This window comes from Gouania willdenowi, chromosome 13, assembly GCF_900634775.1.
Source record: "Gouania willdenowi chromosome 13, fGouWil2.1, whole genome shotgun sequence".
NCBI lineage: Eukaryota > Metazoa > Chordata > Actinopteri > Blenniiformes > Gobiesocidae > Gouania > Gouania willdenowi.
The window spans coordinates 178,732-191,038 of record NC_041056.1 but is presented as its reverse complement, the minus strand read 5'-3'; the positions used below and the strand labels follow the sequence as shown (position 1 = coordinate 191,038).

At 34.2% G+C, this 12,307-nt stretch overlaps 1 protein-coding gene across 1 annotated transcript in view; it reads left to right on the top strand.

Moving 5' to 3' along the window:
• The window catches only part of LOC114474183 (ryanodine receptor 1-like), a 183,148-nt gene that overhangs the window by 74,948 nt on the left and 95,893 nt on the right, over positions 1-12,307 (top strand). The window contains 14 exon segments of the mRNA XM_028464287.1: positions 509-729; positions 1,075-1,165; positions 1,919-2,059; positions 2,141-2,304; positions 3,682-3,760; positions 3,863-3,952; positions 4,192-4,332; positions 4,409-4,486; positions 5,382-5,457; positions 6,398-6,521; positions 6,634-6,749; positions 8,101-8,168; positions 8,255-8,376; positions 8,534-8,583. Of these exon segments, the coding sequence (XP_028320088.1) occupies positions 509-729; positions 1,075-1,165; positions 1,919-2,059; positions 2,141-2,304; positions 3,682-3,760; positions 3,863-3,952; positions 4,192-4,332; positions 4,409-4,486; positions 5,382-5,457; positions 6,398-6,521; positions 6,634-6,749; positions 8,101-8,168; positions 8,255-8,376; positions 8,534-8,583 (1,561 nt within the window).

Sequence of the window (12,307 nt, the reverse complement as noted above, 5' to 3'; positions counted from 1 at the left end):
GTTCATTTTCATTACATTTCATAGAAAATGATCCTTCCTTTTATACTTGCTACTAACAAACAACTTTTAACTAATCGTATAACGGAACATTTGTACAATTGTCATATTTTATGAAAATCCACATCGCATTTTTATAAAATGTATCTCATCATATTATACTGTAACATAACACAACCCATACACCAAATCTGTAACACTTCTACATTTCTCATAATGTTTCAGTGAAAATAAACATTTAAAGATGTGCATTTAAGATTCAAACATTATCTTGTGCAGCAGTATTTAACTATACTAAATACTATTTACATCTGTCAGATGTATTTATCTTTGTGAGTTTGAATCCTGGAAAGTAAATCAGATTTTAGATGGAGCTCATTGGTGACCAGAGCTCCTGAGGGCCCCTCACCTAGTCCAGGTGGGCTAGCTGGTGCCCACGGGCACCATGTTGGTGACCCTTGGTGTACAGTATGTGAGTGTGATTCTTTTTTCCTGTCCTGTTTGACACCAGGTGGCGTTCAGCACCACTGAAATGGCGCTGGCGTTGAACCGTTACCTCTGCTCGGCCGTACTCCCGCTGCTCACCAAATGTGCGCCGCTGTTTGCCGGTACGGACCATCGTGCCATCATGATCGACTCTATGCTGCACACCATTTATCGTCTGTCCAGAGGTCGAGCCCTGACCAAGGCACAGAGGGACGTCATCGAGGAGTGTCTCATGTCGCTCTGCAAGTCAGTACGACCAGTTTTAAAATGTGAATTATGATATTCACGTTAAAACTGTTTCTGTATTTCTTCAAAACTCTTAGTTTAGTATATTTTATTTATTATTATTATTATTATTATTATTATTTATTGTGCACTCATATTTTAGTATATTTCATTTATTATTATTTTGTAATAATTATTTTTATTATTTATTATGCAATCACATATTTAGTTAAATGTTCTTATTTATTGTGCAATGACATATTTTCATTTATTTAATCATTTTTTTAATGCTGATTGTTTTCTCCCCCTGCATTAGTGTAAGTCATTGCTGTATATGTAGAGATGAACGTCTCCTGATGTTCACAGGTACCTCCGTCCTTCCATGCTGCAGCATCTGCTCAGACGGCTGGTGTTTGACGTCCCCATCCTCAATGAATACGCAAAAATGCCTCTCAAGGTTGGTTTTCTCTCAGTCAGATATATTCAAAAAAATCTCACGTCAAGTCCAAATTTTCAATAAGTTTTGGTGTAGATGTTTGGAAAAGTCATTATTCTCTAAATCATTTGAAAGTGTGGTTAACATCAGTCGTACTAAGAAAAAAAAACATCCCCATGCTCTGTGAAACCATTTGTCAGTTCGGTTTTATTTACGTTTTATCAGCTTTATTTTTTTTTCTAACATACTAAATGTACCAAAATTAGGCCAGAAATGAATGGGGATTAATTAGGTTAAATCTCTTTATCCATTTCATTTTTGGATTCTTTTAAATTCCAAAAAGTACGTCTAAATCTCACGAGATGGAACCTTCATTCTGTAGCTCAATATTTTGGTTGTTTTTACTTTCCAAACACTTGTGACACATGTGACCATCTGTTTGGTATTGGTATTACTGTGATAATGTGACATGTAGGTGATTGTGTGTTACGTGTGATATAGCTATATTTTTTTCGGGAAGCTAATTTTGTGATTGTTGTAGGTAGAATCTGAGCATTAAACAAGCTGTTTCATTTTTTACATTTTATAGCAGAAACGTTTGTGCGTGAGAAAATGTGTGAAAGCCTTAAATATGATTTTAGCAGCAGCAATGGGATTTATCATTTAGCTTTTTGTGTGTTTGTTTAGGGCATTACTTCTACTGGAAAATGTCATGGTTTATCACGTACAGTACATGCTAACATGTAGCACCTCTTTCCAATTGGTTGTTTTTAGCTGTTGACCAATCACTACGAGCGCTGCTGGAAGTATTACTGCTTACCCAACGGATGGGCAAACTTCGGCGTGACCTCGGAGGAGGAGCTGCATCTTTCCCGAAAACTTTTTTGGGGGATTTTTGAGTCGCTGGCTCACAAGGTCAGAGACCATCCTCTTTGTTTTCTCTTTAAACTAAATGTTTAAATAGTGTGAAAATAACTTGTTGTTTCTGAACTTTAGAAATTTGATGCTGAGCTCTTTAAGATCGCCATGCCCTGCCTGTGTGCCATAGCAGGAGCTATTCCTCCAGACTATGTGGATGCCAGTTACTCCTCCCACATGGAGAAAAAAGCCTCAGTAGATGCAGAGGGAAACTTTGATCCCAAACCAGTGGAAACCACCAAGTGAGGGAATCACACATTCTATACCTCTCCATAATCATTAGAAACTAGAGAAGCTACAGCTGTAGCCACAGCACACACACCCGGGGCTTCATGTACAAAAGATACGTATGCCCAAAACGTGTGTACGTGAAAACCCACAGTAAAATCCTGATGTTCAGAAACTGGAGTGGGCGTGGATATGTGCGGTCTGTCACGTCAAGTCCTGAGGTGGCGTACGTACGTTTCTACATAGTTGATGCTTTAAATTCTATGGATTAAAGAGGGACACAACCTAAATAATACAATACATCCACACATGAACCTCTGAGCTGCTGTTGACATGTATCATTTTTTGTGAGTTAAGTTTTTAACACGCACGTATGTTTGTGTTGCGGAGGGGTCGTATTAGGGATACCAATGCATTTTACACTGAGTCGTATTTATCTCTTACACATCCACAGCCTGTTTAATGATCAGGAGACAGACACACATTATCACGTGGAAGACACAGAATGGTCTTTAGTAGGGAAAGGAGGAGAGAGATTCAAGGTAATGTTGAGATTAGAATCAAAATAGAATGAGAAGATGTTGAGTAGTAATCATTTAAAGTTGACTAGAGGTTGAGATGGTGAGGGATGGAGGTTTGCTGATTATTTGTAAAATAATACAACAGAGAGACAAAGCAATGGAAATGGGGAGTGTGTGTAGGAGGAAGGTGTTAGATAGGTTTGTGATTGGAGAAAACAGAGTAGTAGGAGGAGTTATATCTGGGATTGGATTTGTTGAGTGTTTTGAGGAGGAGATAAGGGAGAGTAGAGGTGTGAAAAGAGTTAAAAGGCTATACACAACTAGAAATGGAATGAGGGTAAACAGTCAGTCGATGATGATTGAGTTTAAAGGAGTGGTTCTATCACAGAGAATAATGATCATGAGCTATCCTGTGAGGGCATATGTACTCTTTCCACTCAGGTGTTACTAATGCCAGAGGTTTGGCCACGTCTTTGGCCTTTTGTTTATTATTATCACCAAACTTGCTGCAGTTGATTCCATACATTAGTTCAATATTTCCTGCCTTTATAGCCTTCCCTACTGAGAATTGGCTTTATATTTGATGTTTTTTTGGGCAGACTAAAGATGTCTGTATTTAAAACATGCTTTATTGTCACTCAGTATGATGTATTTCTAAAATTCCATATAAACAGTAACCACTAAGGGTCCTACTTTAATCTGAAAAACTGTAGAAACTTTGGAAACGTTATTTGTTACGGGTTTGTGATTTTTGGAGGTTGTAAAAAAAGAAACACGGTTCCAAATTGAACTGATTTATTTATACTAATAAAAAGCCACTTAACAATAATAAGGATGTACGGTTCAAAATTGATAAATTTCTTTGCACAGCACCATCATCCCTGAGCGACTGGACGCCTTCATCAACAAGTACGCTGAGCACACACACGACAAATGGGCTTTTGAAAAGGTCAGTTTATATGTTAGCCTGTTAAAAATGTGTTTGTTTACAATGAAAACATATATTTCCTTTAATTTGAGATACCTGTATTTGTGTTTAAACTGTTTGCAGATCCAGAACAACTGGACTTATGGGGAGACGCTGGACGAGAACGGCAAAACTCATCCGATGCTTCGGCCGTACAAAACCTTCTCAGAGAAGGTAAAAATGTGTGTTTCGCAGCTTCTGTCAGAAGAAATGTACAAAAAAAAACATTAAGAATTCATAAAATGACAATAAATTATTCAAAAATACACAAATCAAAAACAAAACACACCCAAAAACAAAAGAAATGATATAAAAAACAACTACTAAATACACACAACCTTCATTCCAGTGTGATTTCTATTCTATACAGTTGATGTATTCCTTTGTGTGTAATCCACTCTTTATGCTCTCAGGACAAGGAGATCTACCGCTGGCCAATCAAAGAGTCCATTAAGGCCATGCTGGCCTGGGAGTGGACGCTGGAGAAAGCGCGGGATGGCGAGGGAGACATGGAGCAGAGAGCCACCACACGGAAGATCTCCCAAACTGCTCAGGTAACGACCTGTGAAACCACTGGATTTTAACCCTGAACTATTTATGTCTGTGGTGACGAGCATTTTGTTTTCGTAGGCCACGTATGATCCGAGTCACGGCTACAGCCCTCAGCCAATCGACATCGCAGGAATGGCTTTGTCCAGAGAGCTGCAGGTAAGCCTTCATTCAGTCATCAATTCATATCCAATAATGTCCCCCACTCATATCCAGATGTTGGTAACCATTGGTAACTGGTAGAGATGTAACGATTAATCGTAAGGCAGTTAAAAATCGATTCATAGGTATCACGATTCACATCGATGCTGTGAAAATTGAATCGCAGTACTTTTTTTAACCAGCAGAGGGCGCTACCCAGAAGTGTTGGCGGTGAGCGAAATCTGCTAATACTTCCTTTCTGGCCTCCTTCTGCTCTTAAACATGTTCATTAATGATTCGTTACCCCTTTAACACCGAAAGAATATCTGTAATATTACGTGAATATCTGTAAAAGTCACGTTTTTCTATTAGCTCTGTCTGCTAGCATAGCATCTCTTCTTCACTGCAAGATATCTGCATGCCAACCGACCACTGGGTTACCAGCGCCCTCTGCTGGTCCAAACAAATATCTGACCTAAATACAGTAAAATGACTGTTTTTTTTTGTTTGTTTTTTTAGTCCAATTGTTAAGGCACAAAATACATTTTCAGTTGCACTTTTAAAAAGAAAAAGAACTATTATACAGTTTTGTATTGTTTACTATAGAACCAGAATTTAAATAATAAGCTTCTTCTTCATTTGTATTATTCCTTTATTTATTTCATTCAAGATTTATTTTTAGTTAAATTGCATTGTTTTGAATAGTTTATCAAGGAATTCTTTTGACAATGAAAAATAGTCTAGTATTTTCCCAAAAAAAATAAAGGAATATTTTTCAGTCATTTGTCTACAGTCCCATTTTGTAAAATAAATCGTGAGAGAATCGTATCGTGAACCCAGTATCGTGAATCCAATCGTATCGGGAGTTGAGTGAATCGTTACATCCCTAGTAACTGGTGACCTCTCTGTGCAGTCAATGGCTGAGCAGCTGGCAGAGAACTATCACAATACGTGGGGACGCAAGAAGAAGTTGGAGCTTCAGGCCAAAGGCAGGACGAGTGCTTTTATGATATTAAAATAATGAGAAATGACCTACATGTGTGTAACTGTGACTCAGCATTGCTGTTTAGCAGCCTCATGATTGTAGAAGCTCAGAATGCATCACTGAAGCTGGGCTTTAAATTATCATTTGTGGTGAAAACAAGTATGTTCATCATCTACATCTTTAAGCTTATTGTATTACATCACTGTAATGGCAGCATTCCAATAATTTAGCAATTTTCTAAGAAAAATCCACACAGGCTGCAGCGTAACATAGGCTGCCCTTCAGAATCACTCAGCCAATCAGAACGTGCAGGTAGGCGGGCCGTATACTCCCCTTAGGGTTAACAGTAATTTCTGTGTATTATGTACTATGAGTTTTATCTCCACATAAAGTCTCCTCTTCACTCCTCCATGTCTGCATATCAGTCCATTTACAGCTTTTTATGGTGACTTGTTACTGGATCCAGACTGATACACACCTCCATCCATCAGGTCCGACCCTGAACTATTGCCCCAGGATAGTTTCTGCTGTTTATTATTTCCTTCTTTTACAAAGTGGCTGATTTTTACTGTTTCCAGTACGTCAGCATCAGTGTCATCACTCCTGATAAACATAAAGTGATGATTTGATCACTTTTTATTACATTTTAAACCTTATTGTACTTTTTATTCACTCTTTCTTCTGTAAATGCATATGAGCCAGAACCACTCTAGAAACTTCTATTTATTACCAGTATTTGTTTTTATTGAAGGAATAGAAAATAAAAACAAATATTTGACAGATGTATGACTGTCACACTGTCCTGCATAGGGACCATAACCACTTATTAAAGCTGCTTTTTAAACCTGGTTGTTACAGTTCATTGATTCTGCTGTAACGATGATGGTCAGTAATATTCTGTACATGTGCGTGACTAACTGAAACGTGCCCTGTGCTGTGGTTAGGTGGAGGCACCCACCCACTGCTCGTACCATATGACACCCTGACAGCCAAAGAGAAGGCCAGAGACAGGGAGAAGGCCCAGGACCTGCTCAAGTTCCTACAGCTCAACGGATACGCTGTGACCAGGTAACTGATGTTAGCTAGCTAGCTGTACCTAATGTAACGGCTGCTTAATGGTGGTTACCTATGCTGGGAATAGAAGAGCATCACGTGGAATTGTTCCTTTCTCCATCCTCAGGGGTCTGAAGGACATGGAACAGGACATTTCATCCATTGAGAAGCGTTTTGCCTACGGTTTCCTACAGAAGCTTCTGAAGTGGATGGACATCGCTCAGGAGTTCATCGCTCACCTCGGTAACTGAGCTCAGACTGATTCACTGTTAGTCATGTGATAACGTGTAGAGTTCAGAGGTCACATAGACACCTCAGGTAGAGGAGGTTGGAGGGTAACTGACTGACTCATTTATTACTGATGGAATTACTTACTGACCTACTAATATAGTTACTGACCAACTGACTTATTGACTCACTATTGACTTATTGACTCACTATTGACTTATTGACTCACTATTGACTTATTGACTCACTATTGACTTTCTGACTCACATACTTACTGACATTCTCACTAACTTACTCACTGACTAAAGGCTCTATTCTCCCAATGCGCGTAATTCAAAAAAGCTGCACAGCTGTGATGTTTTTGTCAGCACGTTATTCTATTCTCCTGACCTACACACTGACCTACACACTGACCTACACACTAACCTACACACTGACCTACACACTGACCTACACACTGACCTACACACTGACCTACACACTAACCTACACACTGACCTACACACTGACCTACACACTGACCTACACACTGACCTACACACTGACCTACACACTGACCTACACACTGACCTACACACTGACCTACACACTAACCTACACACCTACATACACACTGACCTACACACTGACCTACACACCTACATACACACTGACATACACACTGACCTACACACTGACCTACACACCTACATACACACTGACATACACACTGACCTACACACTGACCTACACACTGACCTACACACTAACCTACACACTGACCTACACACTGACCTACACACTGACCTACACACTGACCTACACACTGACCTACACACTGACCTACACACTGACCTACACACCTACATACACACTGACATACACACTGACCTACACACTAACCTACACACTAACCTACACACTAACCTACACACCTACATACACACTGACCTACACACTGACCTACACACTGACCTACACACTGACCTACACACTGACCTACACACTAACCTACACACTGACCTACACACTGACCTACACACTGACCTACACACTGACCTACACACTGACCTACACACTGACCTACACACTGACCTACACACCTACATACACACTGACATACACACTGACCTACACACTGACCTACACACTGACCTACACACTGACCTACACACCTACATACACACTGACCTACACACTAACCTACACACTGACCTACACACTGACCTACACACTGACCTACACACTGACATTAAATCAAAGCATTAGAGAACTTTAATAAGTGGTTGAATGGTGTTATAGTGGTTAAGGTTGTGTTAGAAGTAAAAGCTACAGGTACACGTTGGTACAGACAGAGTTACTGACAGTCGGTTCTTCTCCATCACAGAGGCCGTGGTCAGCAGTGGTAGAGTGGAGAAGTCTCCACATGAACAGGAGATCAAGTTCTTTGCTAAGGTAACCTCACAATGTTCGGTGGAGATCAGTACTTCAATAGTATGACATCATGCTTTCATTAATGTGATTGGTTCTTTTTGGGGCAGATCCTCCTGCCTCTGGTGAACCAGTACTTTAAAAACCACTGTCTGTACTTCCTCTCAACACCTGCTAAAGTCCTGGGCAGTGGAGGACATTCATCTAACAAGGAGAAGGAGATGATTGCCAGGTACGTTAAACACATGTTCTACCTACTCTGCTGTAGTTCAGCCCTTTCCTTTATCACTGTTTTTCTGTCCCATGTCTTTCCCTGACCTCCTTTATTTACTGTTTGTGAACTTCAACACCATCTTCCTCCCTCTGTCCTCTCTTTCCTCCTGCCTCAGTATCTTCTGTAAGTTGGCTGGTTTGGTGAGACACAGAGTTTCTCTGTTTGGTAAGAAACCTGCATGGAAATCTGTCTGTGTTCCTCCTTCTACTACTACTACTACTATCCTCACCGTCTCATATTAAAGCTGCTCAGGATGATACGTTTTTATCAAATAAAGTCATAGAGATCAATAAATGGAAGATAAATTATTCACAAACAAATGAAAATGTTGAAACTGTTGCTTAGAAGTTTGTTTTAAACTCCAGTTGGAATGTGTTTGAAATCACATAGTAACGTTCTATACATCTAGTAGGCATGAGTCAGTATATACTATAGTATATACTGTCTATTATATACTATAGTATATACTGTCTATTATATATTATAGTATATACTGTCTATTATATACTATAGTATATACTGTCTATTATATACTATAGTATATACTGTCTATTATATACTATAGTATACTGTCTATTATATACTATAGTATATACTGTCTATTATATACTATAGTATATACTGTCTATTATATACTATAGTATATACTGTCTATTATATACTATAGTATATACTGTCTATTATATACTATAGTATATACTGTCTATTATATACTATAGTATATACTGTCTATTATATACTATAGTATATACTGTCTATTATATACTATAGTATATACTGACTATTATATACTGTCTATTATATACTATAGTATATACTGTCTATTATATACTATAGTATATACTGTCTATTATATACTATAGTATATACTGTCTATTATATACTATAGTATATACTGTCTATTATATACTGTCTATTATATACTATAGTATATACTGTCTATTATATACTATAGTATATACTGTCTACTATATACTATACTATATACTATACTATATACTGTCTATTATATACTATAGTATATACTGTCTATTATATACTATAGTATATACTGTCTACTATATACTATAGTATATACTGACTATTATATACTGTCTATTATATACTATAGTATATACTGTCTATTATATACTATAGTATATACTGACTATTATATACTGTCTATTATATACTGTCTATTATATACTATAGTATATACTGTCTATTATATACTGTCTATTATATACTATAGTATATACTGACTATTATATACTATAGTATATACTGTCTATTATATACTATAGAATATACTGACTATTATATACTATAGTATATACTGTCTATTATATACTATAGTATATACTGTCTATTATATACTATAGTATATACTGACTATTATATACTGTCTATTATATACTATAGTATATACTGTCTATTATATACTATAGTTATATACTGACTATTATATACTGTCTATTATATACTATAGTATATACTGTCTATTATATACTATAGTATATACTGACTATTATATACTGTCTATTATATACTATAGTATATACTGTCTATTATATACTGTCTATTATATACTATAGTATATACTGTCTATTATATACTATAGTATATACTGACTATTATATACTGACTATTATATACTATAGTATATACTGTCTATTATATACTGTCTATTATATACTATAGTATATACTGTCTACTATATACTATATTATATACTGTCTATTATATACTATAGTATATACTGACTATTATATACTGTCTACTATATACTATAGTATATACTGTCTATTATATACTGTCTATTATATACTATAGTATATACTGTCTATTATATACTATAGTATATACTGACTATTATATACTGTCTATTATATACTATAGTATATACTGTCTATTATATACTGTCTATTATATACTATAGTATATACTGTCTATTATATACTATAGTATATACTGACTATTATATACTATAGTATATACTGTCTATTATATACTGTCTATTATATACTATAGTATATACTGTCTACTATATACTATATTATATACTGTCTATTATATACTATAGTATATACTGACTATTATATACTGTCTACTATATACTATAGTATATACTGTCTATTATATACTGTCTATTATATACTATAGTATATACTGTCTATATATACTATAGTATATACTGACTATTATATACTGTCTATTATATACTGTCTATTATATACTATAGTATATACTGTCTAATATACTATAGTATATACTGTCTATTATATACTGTCTATTATATACTATAGTATATACTGTCTATTATATACTATAGTATATACTGTCTATTATATACTATAGTATATACTGACTATTATATACTGTCTATTATATACTATAGTATATACTGTCTATTATATACTATAGTATATACTGACTATTATATACTGTCTACTATATACTATAGTATATACTGTCTATTATATACTATAGTATATACTGTCTATTATATACTGTCTACTATATACTATAGTATATACTGTCTATTATATACTGTCTATTATATACTATAGTATATACTGTCTATTATATACTATAGTATATACTGACTATTATATACTGTCTATTATATACTATAGTATATACTGTCTATTATATACTATAGTATATACTGACTATTATATACTGTCTATTATATACTATAGTATATACTGTCTACTATATACTATAGTATATACTGTCTATTATATACTGTCTATTATATACTATAGTATATACTGACTATTATATACTGTCTACTATATACTATAGTATATACTGTCTATTATATACTGTCTATTATATACTTAGTTATATACCTGTCTATTATATACTATAGTATATACTGACTATTATATACTGTCTATTATATACTATAGTATATACTGTCTATTATATACTGTCTATTATATACTATAGTATATACTGTCTATTATATACTGTCTATTATATACTATAGTATATACTGTCCTATTATATACTGTCTATTATATACTATAGTATATACTATAGTATAATACTGACTTATATACTGTCTACTATATACTATAGTATATACTGTCTATTATATACTATAGTATATACTGTCTATTATATACTGTCTATTATATACTATAGTATATACTGTCTATTATATACTATAGTATATACTGTCTATTATATACTATAGTATATACTGTCTATTATATACTGTCTATTATATACTATAGTATATACTGACTATTATATACTGTCTACTATATACTATAGTATATACTGTCTATTATATACTATAGTATATACTGACTATTATATACTGTCTACTATATACTATAGTATATACTGTCTATTATATACTATAGTATATACTGTCTATTATATACTGTCTACTATATACTATAGTATATACTGTCTATTATATACTGTCTATTATATACTATAGTATATACTGACTATTATATACTGTCTACTATATACTATAGTATATACTGTCTATTATATACTGTCTATTATATACTGTCTATTATATACTATAGTATATACTGACTATTATATACTGTCTATTATATACTATAGTATATACTGTCTATTATATACTATAGTATATACTGACTATTATATACTGTCTATTATATACTATAGTATATACTGTCTACTATATACTATAGTATATACTGTCTATTATATACTATAGTATATACTGACTATTATATACTATAGTGTATACTGACTATTATATACTATAGTATATACTGTCTATTATATACTATAGTATATACTGACTATTATATACTGTCTACTATATACTATAGTATATACTGTCTATTATATACTGTCTATTATATACTGTCTATTATATACTATAGTATATACTGACTATTATATACTGTCTATT